This window comes from Fukomys damarensis, unplaced genomic scaffold (assembly GCF_012274545.1).
Source record: "Fukomys damarensis isolate Sample0158 unplaced genomic scaffold, DMR_v1.0_HiC HiC_scaffold_30, whole genome shotgun sequence".
Taxonomy (NCBI): Eukaryota; Metazoa; Chordata; class Mammalia; order Rodentia; family Bathyergidae; genus Fukomys; species Fukomys damarensis.
This window is the reverse complement of record NW_022900942.1, coordinates 49,816,563-49,842,078: the sequence shown is the minus strand read 5'-3', so window position 1 is coordinate 49,842,078 and position 25,516 is coordinate 49,816,563. Positions and strand designations below refer to the sequence as shown.

Here is a 25,516-nt window from a genome sequence, read left to right as displayed (position 1 = left end):
ATATGACAAAATAAAATAAAAAAAAACTTCCACTAATATATAAAATAAAAGATAAAATGTATTCTAGGAATACATTAAATTAGATAAAATATTTTAAAAATCAAGTAAATCTTGTAGGAAAAATCCTGAAAGATATAAACACAAGAAAAATTTCTCAAACTTGAACCTAAACCCCTGAGTCTGAAGATTTCATATGTTATATAGATATGAGGAAAATTAATGAAAAAGGATTACTTTAAGACACATAAAGGTAACACTTTAGTGTGTCGTAAAAGGATGAAAATAAAATAAATAAAAAATATAGGGTCATTGTTAAAGGCAATAAAATAATACTACTTTCAGATTTCCTTTCCTTTCCTTTAAATTAAATGCCAATGAACATATAAGACTTCTGTAGTTTTTGATAAGCAAGGACAATGATAACAATAAAATGAATAACATTTTACACACTTTGTGCTGGAAATTACTCTAAGTGTTCTGTTAACATATTTATTTCTCACTACAACCCCAGAAGGCAGGTTTTAGAGATGTTCTTGATTATGTGTAGGGTTGGGACTATCACAAGAAGAAAATATGTGCAGCTGCAGTTGTTGTTTATTAGTGATGGACACTTGAGAAATTACATCAGCTCATTTGGTAGAAAAAACACTGAAATGTGTAGAATGAGTAACTAAAAGATATAATGATACTAAGATCTCCAAATTCGGTATGATGGTGTATAAACCAATAATACATATGAAAGTACATTGAGTTTATAGAATGAAATTATTGACAATATAGCTATAAAATTAAATATGTTAAAACAGTATATGAAAATGCTAATTTATGAGGTAAAAATAATAGCAGAATTTAAAAAAATTAATTTTATTGGTACCTTTTGCATATACAGGTATAAGGACTTTCACTATCAGAGATTTGTACCTTTACATAATATATCTTCATTCTTATTTTTTCCCCTTTCCCTTCTCTCCCATCAACTCCTCTACCTCTCCCTGATTATAGAGACTTTTTCCATTTTTTTTGTTTTCTCATATTAATTCCATTCCCCTCTTTCCTTTCCCCAACCCCTACCACTTTCCCTTTGCCCCTTTTCTTCCTATTTCACATTATCTATTATACTTTTTCATCCTTATTAACACTTTCAGTTTCTCACACCAGAGAAACTATTCAGCATTTACATGTGTGTCCTATTTATTTCACTTAAGAGAATCACATCCATGTGCCTCTATTTAGCTATAAATGCCTCTAATTTCTCATTTTTTATGGCTGAGTAGCACTCCATTTTATTAAAAAAAAAAACTTTAATCAGTCTCCAATTGATGGGCAATTTGGCTGTTTCCATGTTTCAGCTATTACAAATTGCTTCTATGAACACGGGCTCTCATATATTGCTGTGGTTTGACTCTTTTAATTCTTTTGGAAGGACACCCAACAGAGGAAGAAGGCAAGTGGTAAAACCGCTGAGCTAAATTCCTAGACCAAGCTGCTGGTTGTCATAGATGGCTTTCATTAGGTCAAGGTAGAGACTGTCTATTCCAGTTTTTTGTAGGGTGTTTATCATGAATGCATGTTGGATTTTTGTGAAATGCTTTTTCTGCACCTATTGAGAGGATCATATGGTGTTTCTCCTTGCCCCCCTTTATTATAGTGTATTACATTTATTGATTTGTGTATGGTGAGCCATCCCTGCATCCCTAGGATGAATCCCACTTGGTCAGGGTGTATGATCTGCTTGATGATTTTCTGCATTCTATTTGCCAGTATCTTATTAAGAATTTTTGCCTCTATATCCATTAATGAGATTGGCTCATAGTTCTCTTTTTTGATTGGGTCTTCTGTCTAGTTGATCTATCTATTTGTGACAGTGGGGTATTGAGGTTCCCCATTACTATTGAGTTAGTGCTTATTTGATTTTTCACATTTGTTAGTATTATTTATATAGTTGGATGTATTAGTGTTTGGTGCATATACATTTATGACCGTCATCTCTTCCTCATGGATTTTTCCCTTTACAAGGATGTAGTATCCTTCTTTGTCCCTCTTAATCAGAGTTGGTTTGAAATACATTTGATCTGCAAATAGGATAGCTACTCTTGCTCTTCTGGGAGTTCCTGTCTCCTGGAGTATTATTTTCCACCCTTCAACTTTCAGTCTATGAATTTCCTTTTGAATTAAGTATGTTTCTTTCATGCAGTATATTGTTGGATCTTGCTTCTTGACCCATTCTGCCAATCAATTTCTTTTGATTAGCGGATTGAGGTCCTTAACCTTGATGATTATAACTGATATGTATTGGCTTATCTTTGTCATGAGTTTTTTGTTGTTGTTGGATTCTCCCCCTTTGCATTTAATTTCTTGTGCCTGATGGATTCATTCTCCTGGGCTTCCTGGGGTTGTAATCCTCAATGTCTTTTCCTATGGTATTGCTTAATTTTTTTTTTTTTGAGTGTTGTTTTGGTATCCATGAAGTTTCCTAGGTACTCTTTATTGTAAAAGTGTTTTATTTCTTCATCAGTTTTGAAAGACATCAATCTGGGTTGGAGGTTGTTTTCCTTTAGGCCATGATATACATCACTCCAAGCTCTTCTTGCCTTGAGGGTTTGTGTTGAGAATTCTACTGTGATTCTGATGGGCTTTCCTTTGTGAATGATTTGTTTCTTTTTTCTAACTGCTTGTAGAATTATGTTCTTCTGTTGGGTTTCTGGAATCTTAACTATTATATTCCTAGGTGTAGATTTTTTTATTATTATTATGGCTACTCGGAGTCTTATATGTCTCACTAATCTGTATATCAAGTTCTTTTCCCCTGCTTGGGAAGTTTTCTGCCATTACTGTGTGAACATTTTTTTAATGTTGTTTGCACTCTCTCCCATTTCTTCATTAACTCCAATCAGTCTTATGTAATTCTCCTTTGCATTGTCTAGCAGCAGCTGGATTAATTTATTGTAGTCCATTACTATTTTTTTGTTTGGTACCAGGGATTGAACTCAGGATGTTGCACTTGTGAGGTTAGTGGTGCAAACACTGAGTTAAATCCCCTTACTATTTTTAAGTAATTTTTCTTTTCCTAGTCACTAATTGTAGTCCTGTCTTCTATATCTGAAATTCGGTCTTCACATTGGCTCATTCTGCTGAGTAAACTTTCATTGGAGTTTTTAATCTTCTGGATATCTGTTTGATATGTTTCATGGATTTCGTTTGTTTCCTACATTGGGATTTTATCATGTTCCTCAGCTCCTCTATTTTTTTACCTGTGTCTTTTCTAGATTTATTAATCATATCTTGCACTGTAGGCACAATCTCTGTTGTTATCTGAGAAATTATTTCTGATTTCATTTTTTCCAGATTGTTCCATATTGTTTCCCTTTGGGGTTGCCTTAGGTGATCTGGAAGTCTTGTTTTGAGACCCTTTTTTTTTTTTTTTTGAGACTTCTTTACACGTCTTCAACAGATGCAGCCTGCTGTGCCTTTCTTGAAGCATCTTTTTGCTATCCCCTTGGTCTTTAATTCTTAGCAAGGCATGGAGTGGCCTTTTCTATGATGTCACTGCTGCTCCAATTCCTGGGTTCAGAGTGGGGGACTTCTGGATCCCTGTGTTGCCCTGTTTTCCAGGCAGCATTCTCACTGGGGCGTGTGCATACTTTGGATAGTATACCTAGGTGTACCTCTAGCTAGGGCCTGCCCTGTTATGTTGTCTGGTAGCTGGGGGCTGAGCACCTTGTGCACCTGTGCCTCTCTTTTCTAGGTGGGTGTTTGGCTGGGGCTTGTGGGCCCCAGTTGGGGCCCTGGCTGGAAGTGCCTGTAGCCATGCTACTCTGGTCCACACCAGCTTCTCCCTGGGATCTGCATGTATTTACTGATGGTATCGGGGCAAGCCTCTGGCTGTCACTTGTGCCAGCAGCATGTCAATGATGGGAAAGTGATAATTCTTAGCAGAACTCAGACTGGCAAGGAGGCAAAGAGGTAAAACAGGAAAAATAAAAGCGACAAATTTGACCCTATTGTTAATGAAGTAAAATTTTTTTGATTTATCACTTCAATAATTAGTAGAAAATGGATTTAAGATTTCATTTGCTCACTGGAAATAATATCATTACAAGTAGAACGTCACTATTTTCTACTATTAATAGCAATAAAATTAAACCTGAATATTCAGTATGCTAAAAAGTAGTAAAAGCAAAAAGGTAGTTTCAACACAGAAGGCATTAAATAATAGAGTAAGATTGATAAAACTATCATATAAATGAGTTGAATTACTAAAGAAGATTGAGTCAGAAAGGCCAAATCATAATGAATATTATTATATAAAGTATATAGAAGACATATCTAAAAAATAAGCCAGACATATTAATAATAGAATGTAAAATTAGTATATAACATTGAGGAAAGTGGGCATTAATAATGTTAATTTTAAAGAATATTGTCATTTTATTAGGAAATTACAAGCCAAATGATAATTTAACAATAATGTGCCTAAATGTACTGAATAACATAACATAAAAATATTTAAAGCAAAATCCAGATAAAAAATTTAAGTAGGATGTACAATACACCACTTGATAGATCAAGCAGACTTAAATATAAAACATTTTATGATATAGATATAATAATTATGGATTGTACTAATGATTTCATTAATTTATTTTCTGCATAGTTATGTGTGGAACAAAAGTTGTACTGATCATATTTGATGACCCCATGGAAATTAAACAAAGAGTATTTAATATAAATTTATGTAACATCCACCACCCTCTATCCTGATGGAGATGGATTATGCTAAAGCTGCAAATTTCCAATGATGAATGTCATTATATTGCATACCTTAAATGTACCAATAACATTAATTTTTTTTAAAAGCTTTCAAACAACAGTTAATTTTAGTATGTAACTGCCTTTCTTCCCCTCTCAAAAAACCCTCAAGGCAGTTAAATTCTTCAAATTGTAACTGAATCAATGTGCAAGTAAAAGCATGAATGAGCCAAAACGAAAACTCAAGAGTTGAAAGAAAGAAAGAAAAGCAAGCAAGCAAGAAAGAATCAATTAAATAGCATAATCAATAGGACTTGTAATTAACTGATTAGAAAACAAAAATAATTTTATAAATATATCAGAATTTTGGTTGTGTGGGAACTCAAACAAAAGGCAAAATATCCACAAGGAAGGCTAATTAAGTGAAAGTGGGAAGGGAGGAACAAGATGTTTTCTAAAGTAAGATAGAAGAAAAACATCATATTTATTTACATAATATTTTATAAAAGTTTTTAGTAATACATTTTCATCTTTTTCAAATGATCTTTTCTAGGAAAACATACCCTTCCAATTCTGAGTCAAGACAATTGGAAAGCACTAATCCTGAAAAAATCAAGAAAGAAGAAATTCAATATAATATTAAGAAGTTTTCCTCCGGAATGCAGACAGGCTCATCTATGTCAGGTGGTTCATCATGATAGTTATCCACTTCTTGAGATGGCCTTTATCTAGCGACTTCTCAAAGATGGTTTAATGGCAAATACGTCCTCTCAGGTAAAGGTCAAGGAAATTTGCTAGAAGCCTCCTTTTAAAATCAGGGATCCCAACAATGAATGTCACTGTACTGTATCCCTAAAATGTACCAATACACTCAATTAAAGCTGAAAAAAAAATCAGGGATTCCTACATTCAGAGTTCATGAGCTGTGATGATAAAAATCTACATATGTAACACCCTCACCAACCTCTTTCATATCACTGCCATGGAATTTGAAGCCTAGGGGAGACTTTAGGAACAGGAAGCTCAGGCTGCCTGGTGCAGTGAGTAATACAGACCTTTGTCTCTCAGCCAGGAGTGTCCTGTCTTTGATCTGCATTTTTTAGACCTACTACTTGTGGCCTGCTAATTTGTTAGCTTGTAAAGTGAGTAAAATCTCTGACCTTGAACAAACCTTTATAATGTCGTGGAAAAATGTTTCACACCTTTAAGTAACAAAAATATCCAATGCTATTTAACACAGAAGGGAGACTTTCTATTTAATTATAAAATCTGAGGTAAATCTCTGATACCAATATCTTTAATGAGGTACAAAGTAGAATAATAACAGATAATAGACATTCCAAATTAAAGGATTACAAATTGAATCCAATAAAGTATTAAAATGTTAATAAGCCATAACCATTTAAGGCATATTTAAGACTGAAGCTTGATATTTGGAAACTCAAGATATAATTAATTTATTGACCCAAAGAGAAAAAGTCATGTATTTTTTATGTTACTCTGCAGCGCAGGAAGGCACTGCAAAAGTGGTAAATGAAGGTGGTCTGAAGAAATCATAGAATTTAAGTTGTTTTCAAAGAAGAAATACTTATATATAGAAAAACTGAAGTGGATCATAGTCAAAATATTGCAATTGATTTCTTGTAGATTGTTAAAAAATAAAAGTTTGGGATGGTGGTTGGTTACAACAAATAAAGCATCTTTTGAAATTTTATACAGACAGTGCCTTAATATTTTATTAGCAGTAATTCTGGATGAGAGCAGAAAGGAGTGACAAAGTATGAGAGAGATGCAAAAAGAAGAGAAATCTCTCACTTAAAGAATAGATTCAAGCCGGGTGTGGAAATCCCAGCACTCAAGAAGCTGAGGCAGGAGGATCTCTGTGAGTGCAAGACCAGCCTGGGCTACATAGTGAGTTCCAGGTCAGTCTACAGAGTGAGACCCTGTCTCAAAAAAAGCCAAAAAAAAAAAAAAAAGGAATAGATTCAAAATCTATTAAATTTATATTTAAGAAACATCCATTCGATTGGTGTGTCCCTCCTCTCTATATTGGTGTTATTTTGTCCTGATTTTTTAGTACTTATGGTCATTGTAGCACTGGGTTTGTGACAAAACATGAGGCATTTCCTAATACAAAATTTGCAATCTTTCTACTTTTCCTAAAATAAAAATATTCATTTCTCAAAAAGCTATAGATTTCAACAAGATACTGTGAAAAAGCAGTATGGTGTGTCTAACTCATATTATTACATGTGATTAATTGATCCATAATCATATCAGAAGCACTTTTAAAGAAATATTAATTATGTAAACTGCATTCTTAATTTTTCAGATTTTCATGATACAGTGAAATAGTTTTGATGGTATGAAGGTTATCATGAAGGAAAATTATTCATGCTTAGAAAATTCATTGTTCAGTTCCTCTGCTCCCAAGTTTATTACATATTCATTTCCTATTATTGAGACCATGGGATATGTAGTGCTTCTTTCTCTCATAATAACCCCTGTTTCAGGACAGTGCACAGGGCCAGTACTGATCGCTTGTTATTTGAGTATTGTCAGTACATTCACGTCTGTCTTCAAATTTTTTAACTTTCTGCCAATGTACTTTTTAAATTGAGGTTAGTTTGGGAACCCAACACTGAGTGCCTTGAGCATAGTAATGTATAGAAATATAGAAAGGTTCAGAGGCCAATAGGTAATAATTTTAAAATTTATCTTAGGGATTAAATGTGTTCCTGATATTTTACTATTTCGAGACCTGGTTATCCAACGAGTAAGTGAGTCATTCACCTTGTATTAAACTAAGAATTTCCTATGTGAAAGGGTCAAACAATGGTTTAATAGTCAAATGTGGTTACAGTCAGGATAAGAGATATTCCCTGAGAGAAGGGAATGAAAAGCAAAATAAAAACTAGTAAACTCTAGAATATATTGGGAAGTTGTCTCTGCTAGAATTTGATGTGCAAATTGTTATTCCAGAATCGTTCCTCATGCTCCCTGCAGATAACCTTAATTATAGAGAAGAGTTTCTCTACAAAAAACTGTACACACACTAAACAAAATGCAAAGAGAGGTGTTGACATAGAAAGACAGTAAGCCTTTTGATACAACCCAAAACGGACTGAAACACTGTACACTCTAGTTTTGCGTGGATCTTTACAAAAGCAAGGGAATCATGATGAATGTGCTGTACTGAAACTTTAATCTTAAGCTGTTGCATCTACAGTTTACAGTAAATTACTAAATGTACAGTAAATAAGTAAAAATGCCATGACCCAAAAATCTCCCATGGAAATGTACATGATAGTAAATTGTTGGCTAAAGAGAGATTGAATTTAACTCCAGAATCATAGCAAATTATATCTGAAGTTAATGCATATTTTTAAATTATATCATTAGTTCTTTGTATTTATAATCGTGGTATTTTCTTACTTCCTCTATTAATTCTATAGTGGCTTTTATAGTCTTTTAGTAAACAATCTTTATAGATTATCCATAATTGTGAGCAATTCTTTTGGCCAGAGGGGACAATCCAGATTAACATTTATTACACCACATTTATAATGATACCTTTGTAAGACTTTTTTCTTTCCAGGAATGTTTTACATTATATACAAATTTGCAAATTTAACACATCAATTTCTAAACAGGGTAGAGACTATTTACTGTAAAAGAACCATATTTTCTTTCTATTAACACCAGTTACTGATAATAATCATACACAAATAACACATTAATCATAAGTCTAATGGTCACTAAACCTAACATGTTTTGGTAACATTAGGTGAATGCATAACAAAAATCTAGCCGATAAACCAGTAAGGGATAACTTCATGTAAATTTTAGGTTATTTGACAAGCATTATTGAGATACACGTTTCATAGTATTTTTAATTGCTAGAAAGCAAGAGGCAGGTTAACTATTTCACTAGAGGGCAGGAAGGCAAATTTCTCACATATTATAATAGAAAGAGAAAGAGTAAGTAAGAAAGAAATTCAGATTCTGTACTGAGCCTGAACATTCACTATAGTCTGGATCAGTAGGGAAAGTATCTTCAAATGCTCCTGACTCTGTTATCATGCAAAGGCGCACAGAAGTTATCAAAATTAGCACCCATTCATCCATTCACCCAAGAAGTTATTTATTGCGTGCTTCACCTGTGCAGACATAGTTCTGAGCTTTTGGCATAGAGAAAAGAATGTGACAGTTAATTCCTTGCCCTCATAGCGAAGTCGTTATTTTACCAGGAACCAGCAGACAATAAGGAAGAGCAAATGAGTGAACAAAGCCAGTTCGTACAGCGCTCAGAACTAAACCACGAGACCATGTGATGCTTCGACGGGGCTGTGGGTAGATACACTTGGAAACACGAAGGCAAGGGCTAGCGTTTCCACAAAAAGAAATGGTAATTTTAATTATCTAGAAGCTGGTTACCCGAGATTTTCTTTTTATCTATCTCCTGCTGACCATATTTTGCCGTTTCACTAATTATTGTTCAACTAAAGCGCTAAAATGCCAGTCAGTAAATGATTATTGAGATCCCACTGTGTTCTCGGCACCAGTACTATTGGAAAACGTGGATGAATTTAAATCACTAATTCTACTGCTGCGAAAAAACATGAGGTGAAGACTGACACTCATGCCAGTAAATAACTTATGTCTTCTTGTGTGAGCGGTGCTTTTCAGACAAAATTTCCCCAATCCGTCCACACCTCACATTCCTGAGAGCTTCTGGCTCCCGGAGTCCCTCCTCAAAACGCATCGTTCGTTGCCACTAGATGGCACCAATTATTTTCATATTTTTAGCCAAATTTTTTTTGTATGTAATAACCACATTTAAAAGAGAAAAATGCGACTCAGCACCACTACTAATAAAAATTAATAGTTTTAATTACGAGAATAGTAATAGCATCAGTATTAATATTGTTCCTTTATCAATGACTTTATTATAGAATTTACTATCGCAATAGCACTATATATGGTACTTTCATTTTCCCACATCCTTGTTTATTTAATATACATTTGTTTCGAATAATTGTTAAAATTTACTAACAGTGCTTTTGAATTTGTAAAAAGATTAGAAATGCATATGTGCTATAATTGAATATGCATTAGTTTCATGTACAAACATCAGAATTAAAATAGCTGATTATAATCCATATATGGTAACAATTTTTGTAGAAAATAATTTAAATAAATTAAAGGAGAATTCTTCATTTTTAAGGAAAAATTCCCAAAATATATTTCTAAAATAATATTTCTAAAATGTTAAAAAGAAACTGTAGTAGTCCTTCATTACAATTAAATGTGACAAACCATTGCAAAATGTAAAATTGGATCAGAACCTTTGAACTAAATGTATGTCATTTGTATTCTATATAAAACATTTTATATAGACCTTAATGAAATTTGATTACTAAAAATTCAGATGTAAAAGATATAATTTATCACATGATTTCCCTGTTTTAAAAAGTAAATACACAATATCATTAAAATATTATGCAAATTTTTAATAAAACAAAAGACTATGAAATACTCTGGTTTCTCGCAAGGATGGATGACAAACATCCAATGTATATTTACTCAGAAGCAAAACAGAGCCATCCTCAAATTTCCATTAAAAACATAAAAATAGTACTAGAATAAATACAGTGTACACAGTAGTAAAATGAGAGTCTTCATAAAATGCTTTGCAAAGTACAATATGCTTAATGAATATATTATAATTACTTAGAATAAAATCAAAGTACTATATATTATGCTAACAAATCCTCAAATATTTCAAAAAGCTATATACATTCTTGCTATTTCAACATTAAAAATGAGTGCCTCCAACATGATGCTAATTTGACTATCATCGTATTTGTCTCCTACTAAAACAGTCAAAAAGGATACTTACTTTGATATCTGCCAGGGCTTTTCGCCTCTTAGCAAGAAGTGTTCGAAATTCCTGATCTTCTTGAAAGATTCTCTCTTCACAGGCTCTTTTCTCTTCCACGAGATGATCAAACACAGCTTGTGCATGTTCTTTTTTATATCTCATAGTTATAAATACATCTCTATGAAGAAAGAATTTTGGGTGACACTAATGAATTCATTTTATTTTCTGAAATATGCTCATGATAGTTTTAAAACAACAGTATTGAAAAATCTTAGAACTGAAAGACCTTAGAAATAATTCTACTTCCTTCCAAAGGCCTATGTTCTCTTTGCATATGTGTATGTGTGTGTTTTTTCTTATTTAGAATTAATTACATCTGTCTATGGAGGTAAAATAACATTTATAGTGAACTCAACAGAAAAACTAAAAGTGTAAATAAGATCCAAATTGTATAACTGACCATGTGAAATAGGAAGAAAAGGGCTAAAGGTGTAGGGGAAGTGGAAAGGGTAGGGGAAAGGAAAGAAGGGAAAAGAAAAAAATATGAGAAAAGGAAAAAATGGAAACAAAAATCTTTGTAAATGGGGGGGTGAAGAGAGGTCAGGGGTATGGGGAAAAAAGGAGAACCAAGATCTGTCATGTAAAGGTACGAGATCCTAATGATGAATGTAACTGTACTGCATACCTAAAATGCACCAATAAACTCAATAAAAAGACAAATAATTACATAGGAACAATACTAGTAGAAAAAACGTCAGAAGATGGTTAAGACAATACAGGCAACAAATGTGCTAAGGAAATAATTGCAATTTAAGGAACAATGCACGATGTAGAAATAGCATAGCTGTAAAAGTTCAGCACAGCCTTGATGCTGCCCACCTTAGTTGGTATCTCTACTAATAGGAGAAAATTAAATCACTTACATGGTTAGCTATAAAGGCAGCAAGACTCACTTTTTGGAAGGGCTAAAATGTTAAAGTGTTTTTATAATATCCAAAATCTATGAAGTAATAATTTTAGTAATTGTAGCATAGTTAGTGTAACCTCAAGGAGATAGTAAATGACAGAACCAGAATCCAAATCCAGTCTGTCTTTGATGCAGCAGTTCAACAGTGAGTACTCAGGTACTTCAATCTCTTCATCATGGTTGTTATTACCAGACTTTCTTCATTTTATTTATTTAGGTACTGGGGATCGAACTCCAGTCCTTGCGCTTGTGAGGCAGGTGCCTGAACCTCTGAGCTAAACCCCTGGCTCTTTATTTTATTTTTTGAGATGTCTTGCTATGCAGTTGAGGGCGGCCTTGAGCTCACTGTGAAGTACAGGCTGACCTGGCAGTCACCAGGATAATCCGTCCCCAGCCTCTCCACTGTTGAGATTCTAGTGTTTTCTGCTGCACCCGGCTCTGTTTCAGGATTCTGTAATCCACTTCTTGTTTACATTTAACGCATATGGGCATCTGTACATAGCACCCTTGGGACCCAATGAACTTTCAAAGGTCCCACCTCTGAGCCCAAGAGGCTTTAGGGAAGCCAATCTCTACTTAAACCATAGCACATTTCCCAGTTATTACTAAAAGAATAAACACAGGGCAGCTATGAAAAGTAGAACTGTATATGTAATTAGGCTTGTAGAAGCAAAAACTGATTTATACATGTACATTCCATATACATTTCTTTGTTTTGTTTTTTGTTGTTGTTGCTTTTTTTGTTTTGTTTTGTTTGTTTGTTTGTTTTGTTTTGTTTTTTGAGACAGGGTCTCACTATGTAGTTGAGACTGATCTGGAACTCACTGTGTAGCCCAGGCTGGTCTCGAACTCACAGTGATCCTTCTGCCTCAGCCTCCCAAGTGCTGGGATTACAGGAGTGCCCCACCATACCCAGCCCACATACAATTCTGATGGAAAATATGGATCATTTTAAGAATGAAATTTTTAAATGTGGAAATTTGATTTCATTTTCTTTACCAATAATATTTTACATATAATTAATATTTTCATAAAACAAGTACTTACGTCAAATTTTCAAGTTTCTGATCAAAAGCTACCTTTTCCTCTTCCTTTCCTTCTAATTGCTGATTCATTTCATTTATTTTTGCATTATAAGTTACTGTTTTAATTTTAGTAGACTCCAATTCTTCAAAAATTATTGAGCGTTTACTCTAAAAAATATTCAGGGATGTTTTATTATAAACACTTGGATTTTCAAATCTTTGCATTTTAGTGACACAATTATATCGACTGTATGATTGATTAAAGGCAGATGGTAACCTCTTATTAATATGAATAACTTAGGTTTATGTTGTCTAAAAGATGGGTGAAACTATTTTGTCTTCTGTCTTCCACTCTAGTCTACATAAACTTATCCCTTCTACACACACACACACACATACACACACACACCACACATGCACGCACTCACACACACCCCCATACACGTGTGAGGACATGCACACCTTCCAAATACATTGTTTCAAGATGCAAACGTGGCCACTGGTTTCCAAATATGTACCACGTATGTTGGCAGGTGACCGAGACAATCTTTCCAACAAAAGAATGTGGTATTTATGATGAGCACAATTTCTCACAATGGATCTGTGTAAATTCAAGTTGACACTGTGATTTTGCAACCATTTGTGTGATCCCTTCCTTACTCATGATGTTGATACTGACTGGCTGACTGGCTGGCTGGCTGGCTGGCTGATCTAAGGACTTCTTGAATATTTTAACCAGATCTATGTTTGCTTCTTATTACTGTAATTTTCCCAACTGGCCGAACAAATCGCAATTACTCTCTTTGATCCTCTTTATGTTTCCTAATCTTTCTCTACACACAGATTTCCATAAGAATGCCTAATCTTTTGTTATTTATTCTCTAAAAATGTGCTGTCTGTCTAAGACAGGAATACACTGAGCACTATATTTTAATTGTTATTTTCATCTTGTTCTTTTCCCCTGGAAGACCTGGAATTTTTCCAGTAATAAATGAGAGGTGTTTTTTTCTCTTATGCTAAACTGTAAGGGAAAGATTGCTAGATCTAATTCTGTAATTGTCCCCGTGGGGTGTTGCGTTATCGCTTGTAGGGTGGGTCACTGTAAAGAGACTGGGCAGAGAGCACACACACAGATTAAAGCATTCAGAGTCAAGATGTGGGCAACTCTGTGTACCACATATTATCACCGCAGAACTTGACTTTTAGGTCCCATTCCAGGATTCGCTCTTAAATCTGAAATAAGAATTATCACGGAAAACTACAAAGACCTCAGAACAGTTACGTCCGTTAACAGCTTGCACGCGACAGCCATTTTAGCAAGGGTGGACGCACCAGTAGATCCTACAATGAAAGGGATGAAGGAGGCAGTGAGCCATTAGTGAAAATCGAAAAAATGCATTTGTGCACCTTTAATAGACAGCACGAGCAGCACGCTGGAGTGGATGGACAGCATGTCTGCTTTCATGGCACCAAAAGTATCACAACTGTTCCCACAGTAGGCTGGGTGTGGAGAGAGGAAACGGGTGATGACACATGTCGTCAACAACACGAGCCTACACATCCTGAGTGGCAAACGCTTGGAAACTGGCATAGCTATTTGGACTTCTTTGCCAAGGGCTGAAGCCACCACCAGAGAGTAGTCAGAGCAGAGCCATAAAAGCAGTGCCTCTGTGAGCTGACTGTTCTGTGGGATGATTCTTTCCCTTCTGGAGGAAGACTTTGGTATCAGGCTTTCCACCAACAGTTAGGCCTGGAAGTTTCTCTAAGTAGGAAATATAGTTAATATTTTACCATTTAATGTTATTTATGACTGTATTGTCCAAAAACTTATTTAAAATATTGGACAATAAAATTATATTCAGACTCTAAAATGTCGCAGATTATATTAAATTATATTAAATGTTTGATTTAATAAATACATGTTTATGTCATCTTAATAGAATAAGTTCTGATTCTACATCTAAATTTTAAATTGAGGTTAAACCTAATAAAAATTCAGTAAGGCTGGTTAGCTTGACTCGTGAATGCAAGTCTTAGAGTGAAAAATAGAATTATTTGTCTCAAAACTTAAGTTTTGAAAAGACATAAATGGTGTCCATAGCACTGTTTGTATATAAATAGGCACAATTAGTACTTAACAAATGCTGATCAATGTTGGCTAACACTGCAACAGGTTGAGTTTCCTTCAGATAGAGTTCAGGAGCAGGGCGCATTACTCTCGATGTGTCCATACTGAAACACCTGCAGTTCCCCAAGGTGTAGCATTCTCCCATGCTCTCTGCTTTGCAAATGTAGCATTTGTTTCTAAACCATTAAATGTGAATGTGAAAAATGAAGTTAAAATTATAATAATAATAATGCTGATGATAATTATGGAGACCATTCAGCACTTCAGTGCCCGTACTCCTTTAAGTTTTTCATGCGTATTATTTCTGTTTTGAACACTCTCACGGCAAGACAAGTCTTCAACCTCCCTTTCTCCAACAGCTCTGCCCATGACCTCCTGTGCCCCAGTCTTCCCTACCCCACCCTGTGATTCTCGTCCATTGCCGCACTGCCCTCATGGTTGTGTTCCCACGTTCACATGTGTCAATGCGTCTCTTTCCTTGCCTGTTCCATCTGTGGGCTACTAAGAATGTTGACTCTGCCTATTAACTTTGGGTTCCACCCCCATCTTTACTGGCAAAAGCGAGTTTTGCCTTTGTCGGCCTGATCTGTTACAGTATTCCAGCTACACAGCTTCGGGAAGAGATAGCTAGACGTGAGCCAAAGAACAAGGGTGACCTTCAGAAGCTGATGACAACTGTTTTGTGCCTGAGGGGAAGGGAGAAGAGGTATGGAGGACAAGTTTGGCTTGGGGCTGATGGGGCACCAGTGCAATTCAGGCCACAGTGTACTTCATGAAATGGAAATAAAAATCTTTCAAAAGTATAGTTTGGTCCTTGAGCTGTGCTTCTTAGCAAGGTATATTTTGTGTGAGGTGCAGCTCCAATAGGGCATCAAGTAATTTAAAATTTAACGGAAGATGTTTCCTGAGAACCAATCGTACTAGAAATTGGCTTAAAATGTAAAGAATTGTGTACTTTTTAAATTATTTTTTCCTCTTTTTGAATATTAACATATATAATTAAACCATGATATAATTTTAATTTTAAATTAGACATTTTACATTACTGATTCAAAGCAGTTATCTGAAAATGTTTGCTGGATTATAAGCATATTTGTGTCAAATGTAATCTTTGGTAGATACCGAGTTAAACAATATTTATGGCAAAGATTCCATAAAAAAAGATTCCAACCATCAATTAAAAAGGATCATCACGTTACTTCCATTAAGTTTAAATGCTACTTCATTTTCTCCTTTCCTTTCTTCTCATTTTCCTTCTTTCCTCTTTCCATTCCTCTCTCCTTCCGTCCTTCCTTCCTCTCTTAGGCCATTTAGGCTGCTATAACAGAACAGGATGGGTACTTTATACGTCCCATCCATTCACTTCATACAGTTCTAGAGGCTGGAACGTGCGATATCAAGGCAGCAACAGATTCGATATCTGGGGAGGGCTCTTCCTCTACTGCAAGGATGTTACCTCCTTGTATCCTCATGCGAACCCCTTGGGGTCTCTTTTACAGGGACATCAGTACCACTCATGACAGTCAAGCCCTCATGGCCTAATCACCTCCCAAGGACCGCACCAAGCAACAGGAGCCAGCATGACAAGTACAGAAAGCAGCAGACGTCTACCCAAATCCAACATGAATTTTGCTTTGCACTTTATCCCGATTAGGGGCAAGACTCTGACAGTGAGCCAGGGGAAAAGATGCAGTGGCTGCATGTGCACAAGGACTCTTGTGTGCAGAAACCATTTAGCCCAAACAATTAGAAACGCGAGACATCACTTAAAATTAAACTTGTCTGACTGGTTTTCAGTGACATGAAGAAATTGTAAATGCAAAATTTCTTTTTGAAAATAAATTTCTTACCTCAGTTTTTATTAGCAAACCACGACTTTTCCTTCCCTTTCTTTGCAACTTATGCTTTGTTTTTTCCACCTTTCTTTTAACATATTTTTCTTTCTCAAGTACATCACTGAGTGTCTGGAAGACATTCAGATATTAAGTTATGCAACATTTATACTTCAATTTTGCCAGATAAGACCAAACTATAAGTGACTATTTTAATAATGATGTTTATTTTGGTAAATAAAGGGAAAGAACCAGTTACACACGACTAACAGAAACATTTCACAATATCTAAACTCCCAGTGTTGTATTTGCATTACTTGAGAAAAGCAAAATAAAATCACTTTAAGTTGAGGAACAAGTAAACCCTCAAATTTACAAAGAAATTAAACATTTTCATTAAGATATCTAAAATACTTCAACCAAACTTAAAGCTATAAATTGCCAGCAATCATTAACACAAATTGTGTAGAAGTTTATTTTTTCCCAGAGTTTAAGTTACTAGTTCTTATAATTTATTAACTATTATAGGGTGATAAACTAAAAAATGATTACTAAACTGCAAGAAAGTATAAAATCATGGCTATTATAAAATAAGGGGAAACAGAAGTCATTAATCTTTTCTAGATTAATTATTATATTCAGAAACTTCCATGATGATTTTGAAGTAAATAATAAATTTCCATCATTGATGTAAGGAGGAACCATTATTACAATCATTTATCCTGCTGCATGATACTACTGCTTATATATTTGTTAGCTGACCATGAGGACAGCATTTAGAAGGCTTAAGTGGAGAAGCACTCAGAAGTTATTATATCTATACTTTGTGACCTGGTTAGGCTCAAGTCTTTTCTAATTTATCATGCAAGTAGACTTCCTTTTATCTATTTTTGAGGTGGTTTTGAAGATCCAAATCAACATTTATAAAAGCAATACAATCTTTCTAAAATAAAGACATTTAAACAGTTATTAATGATCAAGAGTGCGAAGCTACATTATCATTTGCAAAGAAAAACTCGTGCTGCCAAAGTGGTCCAAATAAATTTATGTGTGTACTTCTGTCAAGAAATGTATAACTCTTACCACGCCTTCCACTTCTCCAAAAGACTAATGAGAGGGTGTGTACATATTTTTTCTACTAATTTTTTTCTTTGGGAAGGTCTAGTAATATCAGTTACTGTCAGAAACCTGTAGTTTTGAAAGTATTTAGTTTCCTTTCTTTTTCACCACAGCCATTCTTAATTTCTACATGCATCAAGCATTTACCATGACAATGTCAGGATGCCTTATATTTTATGTTTGAGTAAACATAATTTTATCACTCTATTTAGAAGTGGTGAAGATTTTAAATTAAATTTACCACTGTGGGCAATCACAAAAGGTCAATCACTGCTCACTTATTTGAAAACTTTTCTTTTAAGTTCACTGTAAAGAGCATGGGCTTCAAGTAGGTAAGGAAAGAGAGTGTCTTGGTAGATCAATGTTATAATCTTGAAAGAGTTGCTTTGCCCATGATTTTTCTATGTGAAGTCATGATATTCCAAATAATAATAGAAATCCACATATCTTATTTAGTGACCTAAGTGTTCCTACAAATGAGTTTCTGCTTTAATAATAAATGCTTACATCAGCCTGTTCTTGATGCAGAGCTCTGATTCTTACAGCATCATCTTCTAGTTGCTGTAGAGGCTCCAATATTTCTGCCAGTGCAAGGGCATATATTGCTTTCTTTTGCAAAATGTTCTCCCTCTCAAGTAATTGGGCTTCTTGAATGGAATACAGCCTTTTCTGTAAGCAGAGATTTACAATACTTAATTCAGGCATTATTTACCTATCCAATGATTAAGCTCCTACCCTGTGCTAAGCATTCGTCTTTCCTGTCATTAAAAAAATAAAACAATGGAATCCACCATAAAAAAGCAAAGGGCACAAATGCATATTTAAAGGTTATACAGCAGTATGAGAAGAAACAAGAGGAAAAAAATGGGTTGATAATAAAAATCACACATTCTTAAGCAAATGTTGGAAGACAACAAATTAGAGAACACATTGACAACACATTTTGGAACATATGTAACTGCTGCGATCTAAAAGCTATAGTAAGAACAATGAGCAGGAAGTTAATAATAAAATTAAGGCAAAAAAGTGGATGAAAGATTATGGGATTATTGGGCCATATGGATAAATTGAGATGGGAAATTTATCATGTTCAAGTTTCATATAGAGAAGTCTCTGGTTTATATATGGAGCTGAAGGTGAAACTTCTAGTTTCTATATGCTTGAGAATGACAAACTTCCTACCAGAAGAAATCATAACATTTGTTTTTGCTTCAAAAGGACCAAATGTATAGAACACCTCACATAATACCAATTTTTGGACTGTTTTCTTTCTAATTTCTCACCGTCACCATCATTATCATTATTGCTTTACAAATGCCTGTGTTTCTCAAGAGGAAACATTCTAGAAACATACCATGAATCACAAAACTCAACCTCACTTCCAAAAGATATGCAGGTGGTGGATAAAAATTAAAACTTAATGTCAGTTTTTCTACTTACTATGCTTTTATTTCTAAATCTTTGCACAAACCATTATTAGCATGTTTTTTTCTCTCAGGGTTAACTAAGGAGATTCAAGTGAGAGACACTAAAAGTAAAGAAAACATGACATCATCAGAAAGCAGAGTACAGAGTTAGACACTTAGGAGTAAGATTCCACTGCCCTTTTACTAGCCTGGCAGAAATTCCCATTAAGCCACGAAATGAGATATGTGTACGGGAGGTCAGTTTCTTCATGCATGATCAGACACTGCTGGTTGTACACACAGGGCAACTGTTGTCAGCTGAGGAGAGAAAACTGCTGGCTTGCGAACCAAGCAGGGACAAAATGCCTCATCACAAGCACATTTAAAATGTGAAGGAAAATGCAAATCAAGGAAGAATCAAATCTTGAAACCAAATCAGTATTACCTGAATCATCGTGCCAGCAGCCACACGACCTCGAGTGAGTCTTTTCAGGAAATCTTCTCTCACCTGTACTGTGTGAAAATTCTTAAGTGAGGGTTTTGTTCACAGAGTATCAAATATATCACCATGGTATTTGGTAGTGCAAGATACATTTTGTTATGCTTGTAGAGTACAATAGTTATTATAGCTAGTATATTATTCAATTTTTAAAAACCTTCTGTGTTATTTCAGGCAAAAGAATTAAGTGATAGGATACGAGCATATAGACGAGAGAAGTTTGGTTTACTTAGTTTATACCTCGTGGTCCTGAACACATGCAAACAAACAAACAAACACCAAATAATCAGAAAGTAAATCTGTTTATTCGTCATTTCTTTAAAAAAAAATCTATGAGATTGCTTTTGCATTACTTTCCAGAATGAGCAAATTCAACTTTAAAGACAAGCAAAGTACATTTCAGGTATGAAGTTTGTTAAATGTGGTTGACTAGCGCAATCCCTTTAAAAAATTATGCTGTAAAAGTAGATAAAAATAAAGAACAAGAACTGGCAAAATATTTTCTCTGTTGCTAATTTTGCTTGAAGTTATCACACAAACACAGAATTTAGAAGCAGCTAGAAACGTTTCTTCTGGTTCTGGATTACATCTTGAGACCCCCTTCTGTGAGAGAGGAATTGGCCAGGATTTAGGGTGCTCTGTGGATTCAAAAGAGGCATGCAGCTTTGCAAAGCAGAAAATTGAAGGTCCAGAGATGGCTCTAATTACTGAATTTATGATCCTGTCTCAGGGTATATAGAGAGAATATAAAGAAGCAAGAATCCCTCTCCTAGCCTTTCCTCTACTCAGTATAGCAATCTTAAACATTATGCTTTCCTAAATAAAAAGAATTCCAAACAAAAAAACATAAGGACAGTTTGTGAAATGATAACTTTATAACATAGTTCTACCTGAGAGTATGGCTACATCTAAAACCAAGGTAATAGTAACATTTTTATAATTTTAAAGAAATTAGTATCCTCTTCTAGCACACCAGAGCTTTATCAATTTATTAAATATTTAGTAGAAAGAAAGAAATTTTAAAATGTCTCAATAGACTGAAGAAAAATATATTATATTACAAAATACACGGCTTCACATTTAACCTGTGTTGGAAACTAATTAAAAGTAGTGTGTGTGTGTGTGTGTGTGTGTGCGTGTGTGTGTGCGCGTGTGCTTGATGAGTTGGTGAGTGGAGCTGAAGATGTGAACAACTATTGGGCCATGCAATGTCTTTTCTTCTTAAAAATATAGTGAAGGGCAAAGTATGTGTTTTACAGCAATCACTTCAGCTAAAAATATAGATTGGTTAGTTTATGCTTCCTTAAAATACATTCATTGAATTTTAAAAATTGTTAGCTCATGGAAGAGTAACTTATTGTTTAAATGAATTTGTTTCTTAAATTAGATAAAGTTATACAAGAAGAAATTGTGATTGTAAGGGTAAAATCAATTTTAGATAGCATATAAGGAATTATAATAAAATGAAAGAAGTCTAAAAAAAACCCTATTTCTTTGGATGAAAGAACAATACATTTGAAATCTGTGTCTCTACACAAAACCAATTCAACCTATTAGCAATGGACAAAGCTGTGTGCTCCCTAGAAAACCAGCAACTCACAGAACTGGAAAAACCCAACCTCTCTGCCACGCCCCCAGTCTCTATGACCAAGAGTGTGGTCCAAAGACAACCCCTCCTTCTGACTAGGCAGCTCATTTCACCCCTGCACCAGTGCCAGAGCCGTGGCAGTGTTTCCAGGCAGAGGTTCACGGCTTTCCTGAGATTCTGTCCTCCTTACCAAATGGATTGGTCCACCTGGGCCCTGGCAAAATCTTGTGAAGCTGGACGGTTCCTAGGTGAGCTTCTGAATTACTAATAGCTTCAGGATATGTTAGAGTGCACCAAAGATGGGAACGAGCGCAGCTCTGAGGGTCAAAGATCTTAGGCCACAGGGTGCTCCGTGTGAGTGAGCTCTCTTCCCACCCCATTGTCCCAGTTGTGTCCCTGGAAAGCTGTCCCTGTAGTGCAGTTTGGTATGCAGAATGCTAAACCAGGAGCACAGTTATTGCCAACTCCTGTGCACAGGAGAGGAACAAAGAGGGGTTGGACAGACAGACAAGCTAAGCTACCATAGGGACTGTAGGGAAATGTCAATCAAACCCACAGGGATCCAGGAAGAAGAAAAGACCTTTAGATTTCCCTCAGGTAGGACATAGCTTCCCTCCCTAGGAAGGTGGATAACCTTCAGCAACATAATTTAAATGACTCCTGCTTGGGAATCTGGGCAGTTATGTCCACCAAGTAATACAAACACCAACGACAAAATGCCTTTGGTGTAACTAATAGTGACAGCCAAACTATACGACATGCCTACTGCATGCAATTACCTTGCTTTCATTTCATCATGAAATCCATCCCCTTTTCCTTATGGTAAAGTGAGACACTCTACAAAAATTGCCCAGGCACACAAAGCTGGTATGTTCCTTCCCCAGGCCTCTGGCTCAAACAGGATGCCAATTCCCACAATCAGACTGAGACCCTAGGAACTGTATGGTGTTGGTTTGGCATCTCAGTGGCACCTAGATTCTTAACACCCTTCAAAATGACAGGGATATTTAGTATAGAGATGGGGTGGCGAACCTATGGCATGTGTGTGGCAGCAGGCTTTTTGCTATCATGGAAAGCTCTAAAAGGTTTGCCATCCCTGATATGGAGCCTTCTGACTCTCCTTTGACCCCTCCTGACAGGGCCAGCCTTGCCATGAGGCTTTCCAAACAAGTAAGATGCCTCTTTGAATTCTGTAGCTCAGCTGCCTATATTAGAGATTGAAGACCAGTTCCAAGACTTTGAGTGAAAGAGGTGCCAATCTGCTAAGGATACTATAGCTGGCTCTGAAATGGAGTCTTCTAGGACAGTTTGAGTTCTACCTAAGGAAGTGCCGCCTTAATTATAAAATATGAATTGGGTAGCTGCTAACATGGATCTGGAATAAATGAGCATAAAGTATGAGGAAACTGAATAACACAAGAATTAGAAGAAGGTCTCTTGGTAAAATACCGATTGCCCCATTGCTGGAAAGATTGAAAGGGAGGAGCTAAAGAATGATAGAGAGTTACAGATTCTTGATTACTACTACAATTAGCATTACTGAGAATTTATAGTACACTGAGCACATTATCAGAGTGCTTTATATATCCAGGGAGATCTCCTTTTGTAGGGCTCCATGTTAATGGAAACCTGTGTACATTGGGACCATCCAAAATAAGGGTGAGCTTAGATGGGTGAAGAATTTAGTTCACATGATGCTATAAAAAGGTAGGGCTGCTTCTGTGCACCTGTGTGTGTGTGCACACGTGTGTGTTAGCACATGCATGTGTGTATAAGGTAAACATCACATCCATTTAGTGAAATAGCTATTTTGTTCATCATCTCCCATCACTGTGACAATAACCTAGGATAAACTTACAAAAAGACAGGAGTTTCCTTCGGGCCCTGCTTTCAGAGGTTCCAGTCCACAATCAGTTTCCCCCTTGCTTTCAGACCTATGAGGCAGTGCATTATGGCAAGAGCATGTAGTGGAAGAAGTTGCTCATCTCATGGCCAGAAAACCCAGGAAAGGAGGAAGAGAGCAGAGTCGCACAGCACCCTTCAAGGCCACCTTCCCGAGGACCTCAGGCTATCAGCTCCCCCTGGTGAAAGTTTCTACCACCTCCAAATGGCACTATTCTGGGGACACACAGGCCTTTGGGGCGCACTGAAAATTCAAACTATAGCATCTAGTATTAATCCACTTGCAAAGAGGAGAAACTGAGGTCATAGCACTTTTGCGTAAGCAGAGGGACTGCCTGATACTGTAGCTTTGTGCATTCTGTAGCACTTTACTGTAAGCCCCTTCCTCTCTTTCCTCAGCTGCTAGTGCTGAGTTCAGTTGATGAATGGTTGATTTCTTGTTTTGTTTTTGGTACCGGGGATCGAACTCTGGATCTCATACTTGCCAGGCAGTCGCTGTGCCTCTGAGCTACATCCTCAGCTCTGAATGGTTAATTTCTTAAACAAATGGGTTTATACTTAACAAAAACAACTTTTGGACTCTAGGATAGGAATTAAATTGAAAGTTTCAGACTATTTCAAACTCAAAAATATGATTTACTTTTAAAAATCTCCTGTCTCGACAAACTCGAGACCCAGTAAAATGCGATAGCTGCACAGATGCTAGTTTGTAAACAGTATCTTGGGAATGAGTGATTAAAAAAAAATGGCCTCCAAAATGTTTTTCCCAGGATTTAGGGAAGTGGGAGAGATGCAGCAAAGGGAGAGGCTGATTCCGGTAGGAGTTTGTGCAAACATAGAGTAAGCACCTGTACTGGGACTAAACAAGGACTGCCTTGCCCAGGATGTGGTCTGAGATCCAACATGGCCCAGCCCTTTGAGTTCTTTAAATTGCAAATTCATTGTAAAGAGAATGAAATCACTGAAATATTGTCATGTCACACATGTCCCGATAGTTGATTATAATACGAATAATAAATAGATGCTAAGTCCGTTGAGTGAATCTTTGTTGGGGAAAAGTTGAATATTCTTAAACTAGTCAACTGATAATTTATCACTTACAATGCAGAAATGAATACATCTGTTACCTTAACAGTGTGGTCAAAATTAATATCACTAATAAAAGAAAAATGTATACCATGACCTCTTAATAGGTTTCATCAACACAATATTAAAACTGGGTATTATTATTTCCCAAAGATAAAAACATATTGAAAGAAATTTTGTCAAGTAAATGGCCTATGTACTTTTTAAAAAAGTCAGTACAATGGAAGATGAATAGCTTAAACCTAGAAGGTACTCTATGATTCAAGGAGATTCAAAAATAATAACAAATAAACTCAAAGCACGGGGTTTAAGTATATATACCAATCAACTGAAATACAGAAATTTGCATGTGCCTATTGACTAATTATCATCCTTTATCTCCAACTCCACTGTTTAACTCTGATGTGAGATGTGGGGTTGGGTCCTGTGGACACTTTTCTTTCACCAGCTGGAGTAAAGCTAGGCTGTGTAAGTAAAGGCAGTGGAAGGGCATCCAAGGGGCTCTCCATCCTTGGTCCAACTGGCTGCTGCTGATATGTTCTCCCTCCCTCAGGAACAGCTGCTACCAGCAGGTCAGGGGATGCAATAGCCCTCATCCTTCCCAGAAGCTGGCAGGTGACTGTGAAGGCCCCTCCCCTGAGACACAGACAGGACCTCTGCTGTTACTCTTGCTATTATTAATTTTTTAGAACTAGGGTCAGCAACAATTTTTGGAAAAGGTTAGCAAATACTTTTAGCTTTTCAGGCTATAACATCTCAGTTATGACCATTCAGTTGTGTTTTTTGGAGAAAAGGAGTAAGAGAGATCCAAAGATCACTTGGACGAGCTCAAAGGATTCCCGAGGAAAAGTAGTGACAACTCAGACGCTAGAAAGAGCCGGCTGTCACCTTTGACCTGTTGGTAGTCTGGCTTTAGCAACCAAAAACCAGAAGGTGGCAGCAGAGAGCTATTTTTCCTGGAAGGGACTCCTGAACTATATAGAAAAGGGTCAGTGCTGTGTCGCCAAAGCCACAAAGAGAAAAACGGGAGTAAATGCTATCGACAGTGCTCAGAATCAAGGGGGTAGCTGCCGTTTACTTACTATCTAGGGTGGGAGAGTAACTAAGTGAAACTTTGCAGTATTTGTGTTAAGTAAGGATAGAGATCAAGAATGAGACTAAATTCCTAAAGCAAGATTGGAGGTTTGTGCAAAGAATTGCTGGCTGGACAGAATTAGTTTGACAAGGTAGAGCTGCCTTTGATGGTTAGAATAACGTGTGCGTGTGTGTGTGTGTGTGTGTGTGTGTGTATACTGGGGGTCGAACTCGGGACCTTGCTTTTGAGAGGCAGG

At 36.0% G+C, this 25,516-nt stretch overlaps 1 protein-coding gene and 1 long non-coding RNA gene across 2 annotated transcripts in view; one reads left to right on the top strand and one right to left on the bottom strand.

Moving 5' to 3' along the window:
* Ccdc178 (coiled-coil domain containing 178) overlaps nucleotides 1-25,516 on the bottom strand; it is a 373,788-nt gene that overhangs the window by 206,641 nt on the left and 141,631 nt on the right. The window contains exons 14-18 of the mRNA XM_033757579.1: nucleotides 19,556-19,618; nucleotides 18,212-18,373; nucleotides 16,604-16,717; nucleotides 12,648-12,793; nucleotides 10,652-10,811 (exon numbers count right to left, since the gene is read on the bottom strand). Of these exons, the coding sequence (XP_033613470.1) occupies nucleotides 10,652-10,811; nucleotides 12,648-12,793; nucleotides 16,604-16,717; nucleotides 18,212-18,373; nucleotides 19,556-19,618 (645 nt within the window). The remainder of the gene's footprint in view (nucleotides 1-10,651; nucleotides 10,812-12,647; nucleotides 12,794-16,603; nucleotides 16,718-18,211; nucleotides 18,374-19,555; nucleotides 19,619-25,516) is intronic.
* On the top strand, nucleotides 14,330-16,407 carry LOC104874451. Its single transcript, XR_783730.1, has 3 exons — nucleotides 14,330-14,391; nucleotides 15,349-15,459; nucleotides 16,253-16,407. It is a non-coding gene; the product is annotated as an uncharacterized LOC104874451 (long non-coding RNA).